This window comes from Girardinichthys multiradiatus, chromosome 4, assembly GCF_021462225.1.
Source record: "Girardinichthys multiradiatus isolate DD_20200921_A chromosome 4, DD_fGirMul_XY1, whole genome shotgun sequence".
NCBI lineage: Eukaryota > Metazoa > Chordata > Actinopteri > Cyprinodontiformes > Goodeidae > Girardinichthys > Girardinichthys multiradiatus.
In genome coordinates, this window is record NC_061797.1 from 19,539,900 (window position 1) to 19,562,144 (window position 22,245).

At 39.5% G+C, this 22,245-nt stretch overlaps 1 protein-coding gene across 1 annotated transcript; it reads left to right on the top strand.

Annotated features, from left to right (window-relative positions):
• The first annotated feature begins 870 nt into the window (after positions 1 to 870).
• Positions 871 to 12,097, top strand: rbm26 (RNA binding motif protein 26). The gene is made up of 23 exons (XM_047363505.1): positions 871 to 1,121; positions 1,220 to 1,346; positions 1,568 to 1,686; positions 1,795 to 1,907; positions 2,580 to 2,677; positions 2,753 to 3,018; positions 3,164 to 3,439; positions 3,533 to 3,775; positions 5,722 to 5,862; positions 5,978 to 6,118; positions 6,210 to 6,318; positions 6,405 to 6,561; positions 6,854 to 7,048; positions 7,789 to 7,893; positions 7,997 to 8,062; positions 8,148 to 8,246; positions 8,335 to 8,409; positions 8,796 to 8,963; positions 9,655 to 9,759; positions 9,914 to 10,117; positions 10,277 to 10,363; positions 10,487 to 10,600; positions 10,966 to 12,097. Exons 2-23 carry the CDS (start codon positions 1,288 to 1,290, stop codon positions 11,053 to 11,055), a joined length of 3,030 nt encoding a protein of 1,009 aa, XP_047219461.1. The 5' UTR covers positions 871 to 1,121; positions 1,220 to 1,287; the 3' UTR covers positions 11,056 to 12,097.
• Positions 12,098 to 22,245: the final 10,148 nt, after the last annotated feature.

Consider the following 22,245-nt stretch of genomic DNA (forward strand, 5'->3'; position numbering starts at 1 on the left):
ATAAAGGAAGAAAGTGCAAGGATAAACAAACAGGATAAATTGACATGCAGATTGAAAAAGAGAAGCAGGCACCTAGGGAATGGGATATTCCCAAGTCTACCCCCTAAAGTTAAAAGGTCTCAAACAAGGACACAGTGAAAAATAGACTACTACCAATACTAACTACCATATTTACAGCTGAAAGTAGTGGACTACATCAAAAAAAAAAATAAATGATGTTGCTTAATATCTAGTTTATTTCAACTATATTACAATGGTGACCCATACTTTTTAAATTGTATTTCCTGTACATAAAGTAATTTGTCACTAGGCTATAAGAATTAAAAATGCAAGACACATTGGGTTAATTTTGAAACATTAAAAAAATATAGAACCGCATAACAAATCTGAATATTATTGAGAAGTTAATTTATTTCAGTAACTCAATTCACTAAGTGAAACACATAAGATTAATTATTTACGGACGTTTTCAAGCCTTTATTTCTGTTAGGTACGCTGATTTGTTGCTTACAGCTAATGAAAACATGCTATTTAGTATTAGAATATTACATCAGACCAATAAAAAATGAATACGGAAATGTGGGCTTAAAGAAAATTATGTTTAATACTTGCTTAAAAAGTTGTTCTTTAGAACGCATATTCTAATTTATTGAATATGTGAATTTACCGTCTAACCAAAGACAAACATTATTTGTAGAAGACTGAGATTTGTCTACTTAAGTCAGTTGTGTGACTAAATCATTTTCTCTTCACCTGGTTTCGAACTATATCAGCAACGCCATTAAACGTAAAGCTGATTTAACTTCGCCGAAAAAAAGAGAACTGACTGGCACGGCCTGATCAACATCTCGCGATTTTTCCAGTATGTTGTGAACGTGAATACGAGCGGAAGTAAATACTCGAACACGAAATAGTACCTAAACGTGGATGCCACTTTATTTTAACAGATTAAAAAGCAGCCACAAATTACGACGTGGATTGGTTAAACGTTAAAAATAATAAACTCTATATTTCTTTGCATTTTAACAGTAAGTTCGTTGGTCCAGAAATTGTTTTCTGTTGCGCGTTCAGGGCCTGGAAAGACACATGCTAAGACAACTAGCCTATCGGACGTTATCGCGGTAAGTTAGCTAACGGCGCTGTTAGCATCAGCGTTGCTCAATACCAGCAGGTGACCTGGAAAGTTTAACCGGTTTATTTGGGTCCTTCTTTTAAACAGATAAGTAACCTCGATTCAGCAAGCCTCAACTCGGGCCGTGGTGGAGGGAAAGTTCAGGTGGATTGAAGATGATAATTGATAACATCGATGCTTTGAAAACATGGCTGTCTGAAACCCTGGAGCCCATGTAAGTACAGTTAGCATTATTAGCCTCGCATATTACGTCTGTCCCACGCAGCTCTGAATTACATGGGTTCCTGTAAGTCTGTTAAAAAACACATTGACCTCGGGTGTGTACTTATTATATTTTGATTTATATGGGGCATAAATTATCCACACCGTTTTCAGTGTGTTAGCACAGCTGTTTCTATGTTACACCTTTACCATTTGTTTCCTCCTGACTTCCAGTTGTGATGCTGACCCTTCTGCTCTCGCAAAATATGTTGTTGCTTTGGTGAAGAAGGACAAAAGTGAAAAGGAACTCAAAGCCTTGTGTATTGACCAGTTGGATGTTTTTCTGCAAAAAGGTTAGAGCTTTATTTTGGAGACTTCTTGATATTTTTACATAAACAGCTATTTGACAAATGACAGAAAAAAAATAAATTGATTCTCAACTTTTACTTTCTTGCCTTCAGAGACCCAGCTGTTTGTGGATAAGCTCTTCGAAGCCATCAACCACAAGAGCTACCTCCCATTGCTGGAGCAACCGCAGGCCAAAGTTGAGAAGGAAGAGCAGAAGAAAGAGGAGGTTACTTTTGTCCAGTGTCCAATAGCACAACTATTTGAATACTTTAGAAACGATCAGGCTTTTACTTGCCGATACGGAACCTTATGTTTAAGATCTGACCTCCTGATTCAAAGTTTCCCTCTTAGAACTGTTACACATACAAAGTTGCTTGTGTAAACCTTTTTTAATGCAACTACGAATGTTTTTAAAGAAAAAAACAAATCAGCGTGTTGCTATATGGAGGTGGTATTATCCCAACTTATGCATCAAGCATATGCCCAATATTTATTTGATTTTTACTAAATAACGTGCATCACAGAACGTGGGTAATGTGTGATGCTGTCTAGGTAAGGTATGAAAATATCATCATCTCACATTTAAATTAGCTGATTCCCCATTTGGCGTGACATCCCGCTCTGCAACTAATAAGCTATGTTATACTGACCTTAAGGTTTGTTGAGGTAGGTAGCTTTTGACAGATTTCTGTATCCCATTTAAGTAATTTTACAATGCAACATTTTTTCCTTTTGCTAACTACAGTGAAAATACAAAAGTGACCTACATTTGCTTAGCAAGTGCTCTTTGTTTTTTGACGGACTGTTTAGGTCGTCAATGTTTTTGCTTTTTTTATACTTGATGTCTTTCTTTTGAGAAAGGTTTTCACATTACTCTACATTTATTTCTTTTGCACAGGTACAAGCAAATCGTGAAGAAGAAAAAGAAAAGAAGTTTCCTCGGCGAGTGAATCATAGCCCTCTTCAGTCAAGCTCTCGCTACAGTAGAGATGGCAGGTTCGTATGCTGCTTGGTTGTACAACACTTAGTGTTCTCTTTTGACTTACTGTTTGCCTTTGTTAATATCGTAAGGCGAGGCGATGACCGTAAGAGAGATGATCGCTCCAGGAAGAGAGATTATGACCGCATGCCACCAAGGAGGGACTCTTACCGTGACCGCTACAACCGCAGAAGAGGCCGCAGTTACAGTCCGAGCCGAAGTCGCAGTCGAAGTTGGAGCAAAGAGTGCATCCGAGACCGTGACAGAGAGAGGGACAGAGAGCGGGACAGAGACAGAGATCGAGACCGCAGTAGGAGCCGGTCTCTAAGCAGAACTCGGTCCCGGAGCAGGAGTCGAGGTAATAAAGTCAGACTAAAAACACCACTGAGAATGTGTGTGGTGGTTCTGCTATGTCACATCGATGGACTGCTAATTTCAGCAGGTAAATATTTGCAATCCATGAGAGGATGATGTTCTATACAGCTATTCTCATGTTTCCACAGACAGAGATTCAGGGAAGCTCAAGCATGACCATGACCGAGCTGACAGGTCAGAGACCGGTGACGTCTTCACCCCAGCAGTGCTCGTTTCTACTGCAACACCTTCCCACTTCCCCAATCCAACGGTGAGCAGCACCATTACAGTCATCGCCCCGACTCATCACCATAGCACCACCAATGAGAGCTGGTCAGACTTTCATCCCGATCCCCCTGTGGATCGTGGCCCTTTTAATCGTGGACCACCACCTCAACAGAGAAAGAGATGCCGCGACTATGACGGTAGGAAATCTAATTTACCTTTTGTTCTTTTTTAATTTAATAGTCACAGTTTGACTTTTTTTCTGTAGTTTAACAATCTAATGTCTTTTGCAGAAAAGGGCTTCTGCATGCGAGGGGACATGTGCCCTTTTGATCATGGGAGTGATCCAGTTGTTGTGGAGGATGTCAATCTGCCTAGTATATTACCCTTCCAGCCTCCACCAATCCCAGGCGTGGACCAACCACCACCGCCAGGCCTTCCACCTCCACCACCACTATTGAATCCCCCACCTGTAAACCTTCGACCCCCTGTGCCCCCACCAGGCACCCTTCCACCCAGTCTTCCACCTGTTGCAGGTAGGAATTGTGATATATTTGGTAAATTCTTTGTTTTCTAAAACTTTTTATAAATCTGAAAAGTACACACGTGGATAAAACTGTTGGTACCCCTCGGTTAATGAAAGAAAAAACCACAATGGTTGCAGAAATAACTTGAATCTGACTAAGGTAATAATGAATAAAAATTCTATGAAAATGAACAAATGAAAGTCAGACATTGCTTTTCAAACATGCTTCAACTGAATTATTTAAAAAAATAAACTCGTGAAACCAGCCTGGACAAAAATGATGGTACCCTTAACTTAATATTTTGTTGCACAACCTTTTGAGGCAATCAAAGGATTCCTATAACTGTCAATGAGACTTCTGCACCTCTCAGCAGGTATTTTGGCCCAGTCCTCATGAGCAAACTGCTCCAGTTGTCTCAGGTTTGAAGGGTGCCTTTTCCAGACGGCATGTTTCAGCTCCATCCAAAGATGCTCAATAGGATTTAGGTCAAGGCTCATAGAAGGCAACTTCAGAATAGTCCAATGTTTTTCTCTTATCTATTCTTGGGTGTTTTTAGCTGTGTGTTTTGGGTCATTATCCTGTTGCAAGACCCATGACCTGAGACTGAGACCAAGCTTTCTGACACTGGGCAGCACATTTCTCTCTAGAATCCCTTGATTGTCTTGAGATTTCATTATACCTGCACAGATTCAAGACACCCTGTGCCAGATGCAGCAAAGCAGCCCCAGAACATAACAGAGCCTCATCCATGTTTCACAGTAGGGACGGTGTTGTTTTCTTCATATGCTTCATTTTTCTATCTGTGAACATAGAGCTGATGTGCCTTGCCAAAAAGTAAAATTTTTGTCTCATCTGTCCATAAGACATTCTCCTAGAAGCTTTGTGGCTTGTTAACATGTAGTTTGGCAAATTCCAGTCTGGCTTTTTTATGATTTGTTTTCAACAATAGTGTTCTCCTTGGTCGTCTCCCATTAAGTTCACTTTGCCTCAAACAACGTCGGATGGTGCGATCTGACACTGATGTTCCTTCTTTTGTTACCGTTCGTATTATCCGTCTCTTTGTTTTGTCATCAATTTTCCTCCTGCGGCCACGACCAGGGAGGTTGGCTACAGTCCCATGGATCTTAAATTTCTGAATAATATCTGCAACTGTCACAGGAACATGAAGCAGCTTGCAGATGGTCTTATAACCTTTACCTTTAACATGCTTGTTTATAATTTTCTTTCTAATCTCCTGAGACAACTCTTTCCTTCTCTTCCTCTGGTCCATGTTGAGTGTGGTACAAACCATGTCACCAAACAGTACAGTGACTACCTGTAGCCCTATATATAGGCCCACTGACTGATTACAACAATGTAGACACCTGTGATGCTAATTAATGGACACACCTTGATTTAACGTGTCCCTTTGGTCACATTATTTTCAGGAGTACCATCATTTTTGTCCAGGCCTGTTTCATGAGTTTATTTTTTTAAATAAGTCTGTCGAAGCATGTTTGAATGTTTGGGTACCAGCAATTTTGTCCACATGTGTATAAGCATCTATGCTTTCACCTACTTTCAATCTGGTATCCTTAAATAAAATCCAGTGCAACCAGTTGCATTAAGAATGCACTTGGTTAGTAAATAAATGGAACCCGTGTGCAGCTTGATCTCACTGTAAATACAGCTGTTCTGTAAGGTCTTCTGAGTTTGGTTAGTGAACAAACAGCATCATGAAACTCAGCAACCAGGTCAGAGAGAAAGTTGTGGATGTTAAAAGCAAAGTTAAATCATAAACCATGGTCCAAAGCTTTAACATCTCAAGGAGGACTGTTGCTTCAGCAAGGATAGGGAAGGAGGTCAGAGTCGTCAGAAAGATGAATGGGGTTAAATGCATGCCAACCAGTTATGTCTTTTACTGAAACCAGTCATTTAGTGAGATGTTGAATTACGTTCTATTTTCTATTGGACAGGTCCCCCTCCACCACTTCCTCCATTACAACCTGCAGTCATGGATGCTCCTCCCATTTCCATCACCAGTTCTGTTCCCACCATCGTCACCTCTGGGATGCGTTCATCCCTCCTTCAAGCCTCAGCGCCACTTTTTACCTCTGGTAATACTTTGTGAGCTCCACAACAAGAGCTTTTATTCTGCTTTTTAAAATCAGGCATTTGGGTCGCGTCTGGCCGGGTTACGAGTATCTTAAGTGCTGATTTTTTTCTGAATAGATCGTTATGACACGGACGTGTACAATCCTGAAGCTCCCAGTATCACCAATATATCCAGGCCGATATACCGCCACCGGGTCAATGCCCAAAGACCCAACCTGATTGGCCTCACAATGGGGGAGGTGGACCAGCCGTTGAGAGGTATTGGACATAACATATCTGTACTAAAGCTAATCTAAAATTGCTCTTAAGCACATCTGCGTCAGACCTGCCAATGCTTTTGTTTTGCCAGACAAGATTCCCAACAACAGTATGAGAATTGTAATGGAATCTGACTCGAGGAAGAGACCCGCTGCGTCTCACGACGGAGGCCTGTCATGCAAGAAACCTTGGATCAACAAGTAAGCGTTACAAAAACAGGCCGTTCACTTCCTACTTCTGTTTATTATTATTTTTTTAAAAGGCTAAATATCTCTTCTCTACTTAGACCCAGCTTCAACAAACCGAACCACCAGGACTACCACAGTAGACCTCCGTTCTCTCTAAATGCCAAGCTGCTTGTTCGGCAAATTCCTCCCGAGCTCAACAACATCAGCAAGCTCAACGAGCATTTCAGCAAGTTTGGCACCATTGTCAACCTGCAGGTCAGTGCCTGTGTGATGCTGTAGGTGGAAATCATCATGGCTAATCTATAGTGGGTTTTAAAAATAGGTTGCAGAGCTAAAGATTTTTTGCAAAATTATCATTAAAGCAAATTTGATGGAGTATTCTTGGGTCTAACATTAAAATGTCAATGATCAGTTATTAATCTGCAAAATTAATTGTCTCTGCTCTACAAAAGGATTTTAATTGAATAGTTAATTGTGTAATCATCTGTATTTGATAAAATGACAATTTTAAGTACATTAAATGTGTTGTGCTGCTAACATCTGACAGGTGGCCTATCAAAATGACCCAGAGGGAGCTCTGATACAGTTTACCTCCCCTGAAGAGGCCAAACGAGCTATGCAAAGCACAGAAGCTGTTCTCAACAACCGCTTCATCAAGGTCCACTGGTTTCGTGATAACATGGGTGACGGATCGGGTCAGTCTCGGTCGCAGCAGCTTCATCCACAGCCACAATCAGCCATGGTAGGAGTTCACTTCCAGACCGTCATTCCTGACACCTTGTTATTGCTTACTTGTTTGTTTGGTTGTTGAATGGGTAGCATTAGATGTGGGGTTTTTTATGCATGTAGTAGTCAGGGACTGACCCAAACAAAAATAATGTGCTGCAATCAATATATGATGCCTGTTTTGTAAAATAATCTATGGTTGTTACAAAATTCATATTAATTCTGGAGGTTATAGAAGCTTCCTCTACAGCAAACATTTTAAGTTTAAAGTTTTAAGACCTTATTAATCTGACTACAAGCATCTTGGAGCAACACAATGGAACTAAATGTAGCCAACCATTTTTGCCTGCAAACTAAACATTAAATGAGAATTTAAGGTATATAATCAGAGACTGTGTCCTCTGCTATGCATTCACATTACAAGGAGGTTCTTACTCCAAAATAAAGAGACAATATATTTTTAGATCATACTTTATTAAGATGCAACATGCATTTCATTCTCATTGGGAGCTTGTATGAGAGAATAACTTCTTGTGGATCTGTATAAATATAATCTTCAGGGCCTTTTTTGACCTCTAGGATAGTGCAGCTTGTCACAAATATACACCGTTTTTCCGAGTTTCATATGCCAGTCGTTTCTTTTCAGTTAAAGTACAGCAATGTCTCTCACTGAGTATCATTATTCGAAGAAACGTGAAATGCTCCTACTCTTTAAACGATAAGAATGGAGAGAAAAAACAGTTTCCTCTGTGTTAGTTGCAGCCATCAGTCGCACCTCTCAAGCAGTCTGTGAAGGATCGGCTCGGGCCTCTAATGCCTGCAAACTCAGAGCCCACTCAAGATTCCAGCGTAGCCTCTCAGGTACGTGCGGACGGTCCTTTGTGTAGATTTGGTTTGTTGCATTTACACGTCAAAATCCACACTGGATGTGTAAGCCCCTCGTTCCTCCTTTTTTCTTCTTCAGAATACCTCTAAAGTCTCGGTTAAAGATCGTTTAGGTTTCTCTCCAAAACCTGCTGCTGTTGAAAAAGTGAGTCTCTTCTTTGTTTGGAACTAAAACGCTTCACTGTTCAGGTCATGTACCTTTAACATGCTGTGTGTTTTTTCTCCTTCAGGTGTTTTCAACATCGACCGGGATCACAAAGACGGTATACAACCCCGCTGCTCTGAAGTCTGTCCAGAGGGCCTCGGAGGAAGCTCTGAAGAAGAAGCAGGTGAGAGATGATGAAAAATAGCAGGGAGTGGATTTAACTGTAAAAAGCAATCTGGAAACTGAGTCATTGCTTATATTTGCTCACACAGGAGGCCCTAAAACTACAGCAGGATGTGAGGAAGAAGAAGCAGGAGATATTGGAGAAGCACATTGAGACACAGAAGGTAAATAAATGTATTTAGTTATTTACTTGATTGGTCACCCGCTTGCCTTAAAGAATATTGAGGCCGGCTATAAAGGAGGGAAGTCGGTTTAGTTTAACATGAGACTCTTATTTCTGAGATAAAAATAATTGCCGAAGTAATTTTGAGCTTATGTGACGTGTTTCAGAACCCATAAATAAATGAGTTTTTTGGGAAATTAAAAACCTTATCTTCCAGAAGACTTTATCCCCAACAGTAGCAACCTTTCTGTTGGGTAGTGCTGCTTTCCTTCTCATTTACAGTTGTTTTTGTGAAGAGAAATCTAATTTGTTTGAAGGATGAGAAGATTTTAGATATAGTGTGTATATAATGAGTGTTTTGTAACTTTCTGCTTCTGTATACTGCAGCTCTTGATTTGTAAACTTGAGAAGAACAAAGCAATGAAGGCAGAAGATAAAGCCAAGATTATGGAAACTTTGGGCACGTTAACTAAAAGCATCACTAAACTGCAAGAAGAGATAAAGGGACTCTCCAGCTGCAGCAACCTTCTACGGACTGCCAAGAGCAAAGCTCAGGTATTGTTTCCTCTTTTAATATCGTCATTTTAGCTTTTCTACCATGTTTTGACTGAAATGCATTGTACCATACAGTTGCTGTGACATTATCTGCTCCACCCCACTTAACTTAGTACACATTCAGCTGAACAGTCTCTTGCAAAAGTAAATCTTTTCCAGAACCCTTTCCGTTTGAGGATGATGGGCTGAAGAGTTCTCTGTTAGATGTTGAAAGCTTGAGACATTTTGTAACCTAACCTTGCTTTCTTCTTCTCCGTATCATTATCCCTGAACGGTCTATGTTATTTTGGTCCTTATGATGATGTTTGTTCATGAATGTTCTTTAACAAACCTCTGAGGCCTTCACAGAACATCAGCCTATACACGAGTGGACACTATTTACTGATTACCTGTCTTCTGAAGACAGTTGGTTCCACTGGATTTTATTTAGGGGGAATAAAATTGGCTGAATGCGCAGCACTTTTTTTTGTTTTTTATTTGTGAAAAACCAAAAATCTGCACCCTTTTCCTTCCACTTCATGAATATTCACCACTTTGTACAGGTTTATCACATAAAATCCCAATTAGATAAAGTCAAACTTGTTACTGAATTGGGACAAAATGTGGAGAAACTTGTGAGAATGCTTTTGCAAGGTGCTGTACTTGCTTTGTTAACTCTTAGAGTGGTTATTTAACCAGCTGTCACTTTCAGGCACAGAAGGAACTGCTGGATGCAGAGCTAGATCTGTATCAGAAGACTCAGGCTGGAGAGGACACCGCTTTGTTGAGGATCAAGTACACTCAGCTTCAAATTGAGGTACTAAATTGATCATGAAATCAGGTGCTTTAAAAAGATCATTTCTGCACAGCGGCCACAAGGTGGCACTGTTGTTCTCATAATTTGAAATGTTCTGCACGAGTTTCCTCTCCACATCAGTCCTGTGTTTTTATGTGCTTTGTTTGTCTTCCAGGCGGCTAAAAGGGGAATTCTTTCACCGGGACGAGGCCGGGGCGTCCACTCCCGAGGACGCGGCGCTGTCAGGACACGGGGAAGGGGATCCAGAGGTCGTGGAAGGGGTGTTCCACTGCATGCAGTTGTGGACCATCGACCTCGAGCGCTGGACATTTCTAGTTTTACTGATGCAGACCGTGTGGACTTACTTCCACACTTTGCTGTAAGTTGGTCTAAAATGTCATCACTTTGTTTTTTTTTCTGTAGGGAGCCTAAAACTCTGACACAGTGCATTACACCCTTACTAATGTAAACAGACGTAAATAAATGAATGCAGGTTAATTTTGATGACCAGTAAGTTTTTTGTTTTTTTTATCCGTAGCAATTTGGAGAGATTGAGGATTGCCAGATTGATGAAAACAAACTTTCTGCAGTCATCACCTACAAGACAAGAGCGGAGGCCGAGCAGGTGGGAAAACATTTGAGCTGTCCTTCATTTAAACGGCGTTTAAACAAGATGTTTGTCCAGCTCTGTATGAGCCGCAGGTAACCCTGTTTTGATTCAGCGAAACCTTGATTGCTCCACCTGCAGGCAGGTCTTCACGGAGTGAGATTTAACAACCAGACTTTACGCCTGGCCTGGCATAAGCCTGCCACAACCCTCAGTACAGTAGATGCTGAAGAAAAGGAACCAGTGGAAGATGAGGTTGGTGCAGTTCCACCTTGCAGCTCCTTCAGCTGCAGATCGGTGCTTTTTATGATTAAATGTTTACTTTAATAAAACCCTTTGGATGTTCTCTCTTAAGATATATCTCAGGAAGGATTACTAAAGAGCTGTTTATATTGTGTTAGAGAACACTAGAGGGAGCCGTTACACATTGCAGAGAGGAATATCCTCTGGTTTGTTTTTAGATTTTGCATGAATTTTTGTACTTTCATTAAGCATCTGCAAGATGATACTATAAGATGGTGAATTATTCCCACTTTGAGACCATTTAAAGTGAAGCAGTAAAAAAAAAATTACATTATTTCCCCACTTTTTAATCATCCATAGTAATCTTCTTTTATCAGTACCCAGAGGAGTCGCTGAGTGACGATGCATTACTGCAAGATGACGATGAAGAGGAAGACGACAATGAGCCTCGTCCCTGGCGCAGATGAAGCTTCCTCAGATGCTCCATTGTGGTTTCACCGGTGTGGACGAAGAGCAACAATCCAGCATCTTTCAGTGCTTGTTCAGAAATTAAAAAGGCACATTTTACTTTGGCTAGACCGTTTCCCCCTAACACATAGCTGACTAGCTGACTTTGTGCAGTATGATTTTAAAATGTAAACCAGATAAAACAGTGCTGATTTTTATTTTTTTTTAAGGCTCTTACTGTAGATTATTTTTTGGGTTCTCAAAATGCATTGTTAAATCTGGCCACTCAGAGACAATAGTTGAGTGCTCAATTAAAACAAACGTGTTGTGATTTAACTCTAACAAATAGTAGCTTTTTTTTTGCTGAACAGTATTGAGTTGCTTCTGTGTAAATATTTTATGTCCTGGTTTGTAATTTGTATGAAAGCTTGTCTGCTCCTTTCTTGGCTTTACTTTGGATTGTACAAAAAAAAAATAAAGAAATTGAAATGGTCTGAAAACAACCTGCCAGAAACAAACAAAAAAAAAAAAAACACAAAAAAGAAGAGAAGCTGGCAGTGTAAAGAAAGTATGCTCCACAAAAAAGAGCAGAAAAAATACCAAAGACCATTTCAAAAAAACAAAAAAAACCTTCCTCTTCACCTTAAGAGCAAACTTCCTAAAATGATTCCTTCAATGGGAAACTTAACACCTTTGGACTGGTAAGGTAATCAAGTTGTCCTTTCATGCAAAGGTAAGAACATATTAATAAAATGGTTCCTATATGTGTTCTATATGCACTAATTAAGGTATTTTTTCCTTTTTTCAGAGTCCTCAGGGTTTCCAGCCATAGAGCTCTGGTCCAAAGGCTTCAGCTTGTTTCATATTTAGTCTTGTATATAGTGTGTCTCAATCTGTTTTATTGTAAAATCTGTAATGGAAATAACATTTTTGGTAAGAAATGTAAAATGTTTACTGTGTGGTAAGTTGCCTACAGGGTTTGATGGAACCATTGTTACATACTGCACAGTTCTATTATAGAAGTTTGTCGAGATAAGCATCTATAAAAGGTGGTGAACTGGGTCGATTGGTATCTCTTTTGGCTATAGGTTAGATGAATTAAAACCACCAGTTTGGTGAAGAAAAACTAAGGGGAAAACTGGGAAACTTGTAATTGTAAAAAACAAGCAAATTGTACAGTTTATTTTAATTTACAAAAAGTAAGTTTAATTGTAAAAACTTTCTAAAAAAAGGTTTTAACCTTTTTTAAAAAAATATATATATAGTAGAAACCTGAAGGCAAACACCATTGTTGGACAGTCAGGGTTACCAAAACCATTTCTGTTTGCTAAATGAATAAGGGAAATCTTCTAAAAATATATTTTCCTATTGGTTTTGAGTTTAGAGGATTAACTACACAAAGATGGCTATGCATTTCAACAAATAAGCTTAAAGGACACTGAGAAGAAGAAACCATTACTCCAAACACTGTAAAAGAAACTAAATTCTAGTTGGCAAATTCACTTGAAGAAAAATACATTTTTGAACACGTTCCCGTGTTTGATGAAGGTATATTAGGGGTCATTCTTTGTTACATTTGGAGGGAACAGTTCCAATCCTATGAACACCATCTGAACTTTAAAGAATGGGGTTGGCAGCATCGTGGGGGTGTTTACCTGCAGCATGGACTGCCGCACTTCATAAAATACATTATGGCATAATGAGCAATGCAGCCTACCAGGCCAACTCATTTACAGCCCTTCTCTAAGGGGGTTTGGGCCATAACTCCAGGAAACTACAATGAGATTTTGTGAAATAATGGTTAAAATGTTTGACTAACTTATATAGTTATGTCGTGGTTCCACCAAAAGCTAATCCTTTTAAAGTCAAAATTTGGTCTGGCATTCAACAAACAAAACTAAGGTTGGTAATCGTAACTGACCTAAAACAGAAAGTTTAGTCTGATTTAATTTCAGTGAGAAAAAATAGATGATGCATCTTTTTATATAGTAAATGTAAATCAGTCTTAACGCAAATGATTTATCAATATAGAATTTTTTATCTGTTCTGGTTCTGGTTAATACGTGCATTTAAAGTGATTTATTCTATTTGCAGTGGAGAAAGTCAAAAACAAAATTAGTTTTGCCAGTTCTGTGAGGTCAGGAAGCCCTGGGATACAAACAAGCTTCAAATTCATTCTGAAATGTCCAAAATCTCAAGCTCATTTTAAGATGAACAGACAAAATCAACATTTGTTTTTGTTAAAGAGGTCTTTAATTAATGAGCACATTTAGTTTTACAATTTACAAAAATCTGTTAAATTCCATTTGCTTTTTAACCTTTTTTCCAGCTGTTTATAAAGATCTTAACATGCATACATAGTTAAAAAAAAACAGTTTGGGTAAAGTTACAGGTGAATGCTGATCTTCTGTACATAGTTAAAATACAGGTGCATCTCAATAAGTTACAAAATCCTAAAAAGCCAAAACTTATACTCATTAAACACACAGACTGACCTAGTACCAGGCTTTATTTGGTGTTTTTGAGACCAATACAAAAGTTATTTATAAATATAAGAGACATTTATTATCTACACAATTGTATGGAAGACCACAGATCTGACAGTTACTGGCATTATCGTCTACAAGGACTCCAAGCCAAGAAAGGTCATTACTAAAGAAGATGCCTTTTCAGAGTGCTATACCCAAGCATATTAATGGAAAGTTGATAGGAGGAAAAATGTAGTGGAAAAAGGTGAACATGCAATAGGAATAACAAAAGCCTCAAGAGAATTAGAAATTGAAAGGGGATGGGCGGCAGCGGCCAGAATTGGAGCTACAACAACCACCGGGTACACTGGCTTCCTCCCACAGTTCAAAAACACGACTTTTAGGTTAATTGGTTACACTAAATTGCCCTTAGTTATGAATGTGTATGCATGGTTGTTTGTGTGTCTGTGTGGCCCTGTGATGTACTGGTAACCTATCCATTATGTTCTCTGCTTTTTGCCCAATGACTGCTGGAGATAGGCAGGGTCACAAGGTGGTTCCCTGTAACCCTTCAAGGATCAGCGGGGAAAATACATTGATTGGATGTCAGAATGTGTTTTTCCGACTTCAAAGTCAGCATAGCTGTCCACCGGGAATTTTTACAGCACTTCATTCTTTCCTGTCCTGACAAGCATTACTATGCTGATGATGCTGACTCCAGTGTCCTAGCCTCTGTCTAGGATCTATTAAAGAGCTACTGCAGGAATTAGTGAACTGGACATTGTATGAAACTCCTCACAGCTTCTCTGTGCAGATTCTTTATCACTGAACATAACAAAGCTGACACAACCATCCCTGTAGATTGCATGGCAGCACTTATAAGGGTTTATTTAATTTTCCCATTTTAGACAGCGCCCAGCGCTTTTAGAAATACGTCATTTTTCCTTCATTTTTCCAAAGCTGTTCTATTGCAGGTCATTACGGTACCACTGACCGTAAGTAAAGGCAGCAACATTAAGCTTTGTGTTGTCAGGTAACCGCCTGCCCACCTCATATTGGTCAGTTTGTTATTAAATCTTTGTTTTCTTATGAGCATGAGTCTTGGTATTTGGTTTAAAGAGGTAAGAGGTGAGTCTACTACACCTTTTTCAATCCCCAAGCCTTGAATATGAAAGGAAAAATAACCCAATCAGTGTCCCCCAGTTCACTGTTTGTAGACTCCCCCTTGTGTCTGTCAGCCATGCAGGGATAATTGTGAGAAATCAGATTCGCTCTTGTAAAATATCTGTTGTTCATCACCTAAACCCTTTCCTCATGGAAATCACCAAAAATACCTCCCCTGATCTCTTCATCTGTTATGTGGGAGTGAAATACCCCCTCCCACTGTCTCATTTACCTACTGTGGTGCCTCCAACCTCAAAACAAGTGTGATTTCTGGTTGCCTCAACCGTGGCGTCTTACCTGCACACATGTGGTACCTTGATTCTGTCATGTTCCACAACAGATACCCCCTTTTTTGGGCAAGAATGCATGAGTGATTTTATGTCTAGCTACATCAATAAATGCAAACGCTTCAGTGGAACTTGGACCAGCATGCAGGAGTCTAAGAGCTTGGCCACCCTTTGTGTCTCAGCAAGCAGAGTGTTCGTAGGCTCTGCAGGAGCTCTAAAAATATGGGATAACGAGTTTACAGTCTCTGTGTCACCAATTATATAAATCTTTATTTTCAGATTTGTGTCAAGGAGACAAATGGCATCAGATGTTGGAAGGGGTTGCCATAATGGGTTTGTATGGACTTGAAACTTTAAATCTTGACTTGAAATCTAAGTTAATGTGAAAAGGAACAATACAGAAAGGTATCCCAAATGGGAGCTCTTTCCCCTGCTTTGGAAAATTATCTATTGGGTCCTTTTCCAAAGTCACATATTTTTCAAAGTCTGTATTTGCTTGGAGATTTGTTGTTTTCGCTTTCTTTTTGAAGCCCTCGGGGGCTCAAGAAGTCGGTCACACAGATGTGTGATATGTAACAACAAGGAAAATGCATAACACTGCACACTTTGTAATTTATTTAGATTTATTTAAATATTATCGTTGCATTTTAATAACAAAAACACAGCTTTGGACCAGTTAATCCCATTTATTACTTAACTAGTTTGTATATGTACAAAATTCACCCTAATGGATGAATAATGTGTCAACACAATTTTATTTTGGTCATTTATGATGAAGATGTGAAGATGTAAGGAAGATTTTTCTGATTGGAAACGAGCAGTGACCCCCCTTCACCAACTTCTTGGTTGCTTTCACATGCCATGCCCCCCTCTCTACAATGCCAGCTCTCCGTGAAGCTATTAATATTTTATGTGATCATGGGCCTCCATAAGCAAATTTTAGTCCCCAGCAACTTGAGCCAAAGCATGATTAATTTAGTATTTATACCCCGACAACCCTTTAAACAACACAAGGCCCCTGGCCACAAAGCAAGGCACAGTTTGAAACAAAACTAGCAGCCCCTAAATCATAATCAGCACATCGTTATTGGGAATTATTTCAGTTTGGGGACGTATTTATTTCTCTGTAAGCCCAGTGGCAGGTGTGGAATCACTGCAAAGTTGATGCTGACAGTTACAGTTGTAAAGCCTCACCATTAAACTCAGTGTATTTATTCAGCGGCAAGTCAAAACACTTATTTGTCCTAAAACCCCCTTTACGTCATTCTCAGTTTGCCTAGAAAAACGGGGGTGTGGAGCTTCATGAAGGTCTTTAACCTTTTGTGCTGACCACAGATTATAGGTGACCCCAGGAACAAGAAAATGCCTTCAATTAAAAAACAAGTTATTTCTGCATCTTCTGTTGACAGCTTACGTCACGGCCAAAGAAGAAAATTGTTTTACAACGTTCAGCAGTTTTGGTAATGATAGAATGCAAAAGGATTTATGTACTGCTGAAGGACTAAAAACATGCAGTTGGTCTGGAATAAATCCCAACAAAAGGTAAGGACTCTCCAACGACTTTTCAGTTTAGCTCCCCTCACTATCCTCTGCAGGGCTCTCTTGTCTGCCTCTTTGCAACTGGAATACCACGCTAAGGTACTATATGTCAATGCACTCCTGACCACAGCTCTGTAGTATGTTGTAAGGATGTTGGTAGAGTGTGATGTTTATTTTGTTTTTCTGCAGTATTGCAGAAGAGTTGTGGAAATATAGCAAAATATCATCAAGAAAAAGTATACAGTATATGTTTCAGAATTGTGAAACCTTTTGATGGCATCACACTCTGCTAAAACACGGTTTTCAAGATTGTGGGTGGCCATTTTTTAATTATTTGGTCATTTATCAGCCAGTGTGATGCTCTCCAACAATGCTTTTCTCTCCAAATTAATTGGAAGACTTCTGTAGACAATCAGCTCCTTTTAATGCACAGAAACGTCAACTTTTTTACTTTATTCACAAGGTATAAAAAACTAAATTAAGCCTAAAAATGTATATTCTGTTTAAAATTTAGCTCAGACTTGTTTAAAGTTTGCTTTTTTCCAGATACCACTGCTTTTTGCCACAGCCCATAAACATGTGTGTGGGTCATTGATGGGCCGATCATTTTTCCAAGCATTTTGTATCTTATTTGTTTTTATATCGGCCCTGCGATGAAACACTGCCTTGCTCAGGCTGTCGTTCTCCCTCTCAGTCTCTCATACAACTGTAATATAGTCTGAAGCACCACAGCCCAATGCTAAGCATCATATCTCAGTGATGAAACTGAATTTACTAAGCAAAGTGGATTATTTTATTTAGGAAAGGCTCTTTCAGCTGCACCAAAAGCTGCTCAAACTACTTATTGCTTTGGTGAAACTATCTAAACACTACTAGCAGTTCCTTGTCGCTTGATCTGCAACACTCCTGTTCCTCTAAGGGCAATTGTGTATAGCATCCATCAGAATCTAATTAGACGGTACACTAACATGATCACTACACAGTTCAGCTTCATTAAACATAATCTCCTTGCAGACACCACTGGACGCAGCAGGCCCCTCCCCCTGCTGTCCCTTCTGCCATTGATCTGAACAGTGATTTGCAACATGCAATCCGATGCTCTGTGACAGGCTGTAACTGAGGTTAAAGATGGCAATTTAATTATGTGTCAGAGGTCACATTACAGGCTGACCCCTGACCGATTTCCACAAGGCTTTGCTGATTTGTGATGACCCTGTGTTATTGTTTAAACTAATCAACATAACTAAAGAATGCAAGTATGTTAGAATAATGGGCGACTGAAGGAAAATCAGAGGAACCCTGACCTGAAGCATCTTGTTGCAGCTTGCTTTTATGTCTTGACATTGTGCAGATTTTTTTATGTGTATATCTATTCTGATTGTGAAAATGTTCTTCTGAAAGAAAAACGTTCAAAAGAAGCAGTATTTCTTTTATTATGTTACAATATACTTCAATTAATTACTTCAGTGGATGATTTACACTTTTAATTACATGCCCTTAAACCGGCTTAATAAGAGCTTTAAGAAGCTGATGAGGCGGTTGTGTCTTTATTAGGATCTTGTACTCACACAAAATAAAGCGTATACACCTTACAGCTATTTCTCCAGCCCATTGTCATTCTTCAATCTAACGGTGTGATTTTGTGAGGACCTCTTCGTCTCCTTAAGAAAGAAATATCTTTGGCATAACTACTTCCATTCTGTCTTCTGTTTTCACAGGATTTAGAGGCTGCTTCAGCAAACACACAATTAGTATAACCAGTAAATGATGTCATATTTTCAGTCAAATCAATTTTTCATCTTTTACAACTTGGACAATTTACTATCTGTTTCTGTTCTCCCTTTATCTGCTTCCTCTTGGGTCTATTTTTAGAAAGTACAGTTAGTTTTTTCATTCTTTTCAGGATGATGTACAAATTTATCTCCATGTTAAATTGGACATTAAAACTTCGATGAAGCTTAACTTCCTTTACTTGAATGGAAAGGTGATAAAAGAGTGTAGCAGTGCAATTGGTTCTTTAAATTATTTTAGTTGTACTACTATCGGGTATTTTTTGATTATGGTTTTAAATTTGATAAACAGGTCCGTGCAGTAGACCAGTCTAGCTTCAACCATCTCAGGTGGATCACTAAAATCAAACCCTATCGACCTCATAGTGCACTTCTATACTGGACAACTGCAACTCTCTCTATACTGGGATGGACAACTCTCTTCTTCGTCACCTGCAGCTGGTCCAAAACTCTGCTGCCGGTCTGCTGATCGGCAGAAGGCAACGTGGGCACATTACTCCCACGTTTTCCTCCCTGCACTGGCTGCCTGTATGTTTTTAAGATTTTACTTTTGGTTTTTAACAGTCAGGCACCTTCTTACTTTTTGGAGCTCCTCCACAAGCATGTTCCCAGTAGAACTCTGAGGTCAGGTAATCTGCTGCTTTTGGATGTTCCTAGGACTCGTCTTGTGAGCCGAGGAGACAGAGCTTTCTCTGTTGCGTCTCCAAAACTTTGGATTAATCTTCCACTCATGGGCAATGGGCAATATCTTGAATAATTTTAAAGAGTCATCTTTTTAACTTGGCTTTTAAATTCCAATTGAGCAGGAGTATCAGGCTGGTTTCATAAATAGTTCTTATTTTCTGAGCTATTTATTGTTAAAATTGCTCTTATTCTATTACTTTTACTGTAGCTGTTATATTTTAGTTTTAAGTGTTTTTTTTCCTTTTTTATTTTGGACCTGAACAGAACTTTGGTCACTTTGGGCATCAAAAATTCTCTATAAATAAAGCTTTGATAGATTGAAAAGAAAATTTTGGATCCAAGGAGAAGAAAACTTTTCGTAGGTTCCAGTATCCAAAAAAATGACTATTTATACAAAAGCAGAACCTCTCTTAAAATTGGGTCATGCAAACACACTGGCTTGTTTCAAGAGGTTTCTTTGCTACTTCAGTACCAGTTTATTGTAATTGATGGAGCCATGAATTCTTCTCTCTACCAAAAATCCTGATGCAGAATGCCATCATTTTGTGACCCTAAGCTCAAGCTTGTTTGGGTTATGCAGCACACCAATGATCCAAAGAAGACCAGTTTATCCTTCTCTGAATTGCTCAAAAAAGGTTTTCTAATGGCCTAGTCAAAGTTGGGACTTAAAACTGATTTAGATGTTGATGCTGTAGCACCAGTGTTGTTGAAACAAAACAGTTCTGCAAAGAAGAGTTGGCTAAAATTCCTCCACAGTGATGTAAATGACTCGTTGCCATTGAAACCCACTATTTGTCTTACTTCAGGTTTTTCTTTATTTGATGTTAAAATTTGTTTGATGACCTGGAACTTTAAGTGTGACAGAAAAGCAGAAATAAAATAAATCTGTAAAGGAGCAAATACTTTTTTCACTCCGCTGTGTCTTGTCTCTTGTCAGAAGGCCTAGAAGTAGCTCTAAAAGTTCCCTTTAATTTATTGATAAAAGGACAGATATGAACTGAAATGATGGATCATTCAACTTTACAATGTCAGTCAGTCATTTTCTACTGCTTATTCCATAGTGGGTCACAGGGGAGCTGGTGCCTATCTCCAGCAGTCTATGGGCAAGAGGTGGGGTACACCCTGGACAGGTTGCCAGTCCATCGCAGGGCAACACACAAACAACCATGCACACACTCATTCATACACCTAAGGGAAATTTTTGAGTTACCAATTAACCTAACAGGCATGTCTTTGGACTGTGGGAGGAAGCCAGAGTACCTGGTGAGAACCCACGCATGCACGGGGAGAACATGCAAACTCCATGCAGAAAGACCCCAGGCTGGGAATTGAACCCAGGACCTTCTTGCTGCAAGGCAACAGTGCTACCAACTGCGCCACCGTGCAGACTTTACAATGTTTAAGTTTTTATTATAAAACAGTCTAGCTCTGTACAGATTAGGTTATCTGAAGCAAGAGTAAGAACAGGCTGGCAGTTTGATCTTGCTTAATACAAAATCAAATTAAATCCCAATTTGTTCCACAAATTATTATTACATCCACAAATCTTCCTGTATCATTTTTGTTTTTGAAAAAAAACAAAAACATGACAGAGTTGTTTATGGTGCTTAGAATAATTACTGAGTTGTTCTGTTGTGTCACAGGACCGCTGAGTATGATGGCCATCTAACATTTCTGTAGGCAGCCCCTTATGCAAATGATAGGGCAATTGTAGATGTACAAATATGTACCCATGGTCAGGGCCGCCTAATGGCCTCCCTCCCTTTGGCTAGCTCAATGGCTCATTTAGATATCTGCTTGGTTTATTATGTGAATAAGTCACGCCTGGCTTGTTACAACCCTCCAGGTTGCTGTTTCTGCTGTGTAGCTGAGATGTGTGGTGCTCAATTAGGCTGCCTGCCTGGCAGAGTTAACCCTTTACGCCAGATAAGCTGTTTTTTTTACCAACCAGATGGGGTTCTACAGTGTCTGTGTATGTCTGTGTGTGTGTGTTTGTGTGAATGTGTGTAGGGGGTGTTCCAAGCAGGGATCAAAAGATCAATCCTAATACAGTGCTACCACACTGACCTCTCAGATGTAATAAAGGCGCCATCTCTCACCCTTGGGTCCTATTCAGGAGCCTCCCACCGCATGAACAAACCTGGTATCTTTAAATTAGCTGACTCTCTTGCCCTGCAGGTAATTGCATTAGTTTATCAATGTTCAACACAATTTATTACTTACCCAGGCACCAGAAGAATCCCGATGTTGATGTCGCCTGTGAGGGGGGGAGCATGTGTGGGTCTCTTTGCAAATAAAAAAGAGCAAACACAATGACACCAAGAAGTGAGAAATGTATTTCACCTGGTTGGTTTTATTCATACAGGTGCTGTTTTATCAAAACATGTAACGTTTACACCAAATTAAAACTTCACATTTTACTTTTCATGAGTCTAATTTCGCTTGCAGCACACATATTATTTATTGGTGTCCTTGCAAAATTAGCTCTTCTCTCTTTTTCAATGTATCTCTTGTCCAATCTCTCATGGTCATAGCTCCAGTGCTTATTTTAAAACTTTATATGACAGTAGACTTATTTGCTTTAATAGGTGCTTAAATCAGATTGCCTTTCATTACACTAAAACAATATTACTGACTGTTCTTCTCAATAGAGTCCTCTGGCTTGAGGCTGCTGTTCTTTCTGCACATCTGTATGCATTATGGATCTGTCTGAGGTAATAAACAGACCCTGCTCTTATTCCTGCTTCCTGGTGTCATTATTCCTTGCCCCTCAGATGGATTATAGCCCACTATGCAACATGTAGATGAGTGGTGCTCCTCTGATTGCCTTATGGCCATCAGGCTTTGCATATTTACTGCCCATGAATCACAGTGCGCAGCGAGCCCACAGAAACATATTCTGATCTTCTTCCCTCCTCTTCTTCTCACCCTCTGCTCCGCTTTACATTTTCTCTGTCACTCGCTTTTATTCTTAGTTCCTTTTCCTCCATCATCTTTCTCTCAACTGCTTCTCCAACTATTCTTTCATTGTCTGTCTTTCCCTGTGCCTTGATCCTGCTCTGTGCATTCCCAGCTGCTTAATTAAAGCATGCATTATTGATACAGCTATATCTTTGTCCGTCTTTCTTCCCTGTTCATACGACTGCTACATTAAGTGTAAATTGTTTCGCTGTAATTCCCATATAATGTTCCTGTTATAATCAGTGTTTCTGGTGCGTGGAGGCAAGGGAGGACGGGAAGAGGGAGAAGAGATGTGATTGGGATCATGCAGGCTTTTA

Bases quoted from the DNA above. Each gene is read 5' to 3' on its own strand.
- rbm26 (XM_047363505.1), top strand. From the start codon at position 1,288: ATGATAATTGATAACATCGATGCTTTGAAAACATGGCTGTCTGAAACC. The intron at 6,562-6,853 runs GTCAGTGCCTGT...AACATCTGACAG, and splicing joins GCACCATTGTCAACCTGCAG to GTGGCCTATCAAAATGACCC. The intron at 10,118-10,276 runs GTAAGTTGGTCT...TTTTATCCGTAG, and splicing joins ACTTACTTCCACACTTTGCT to CAATTTGGAGAGATTGAGGA.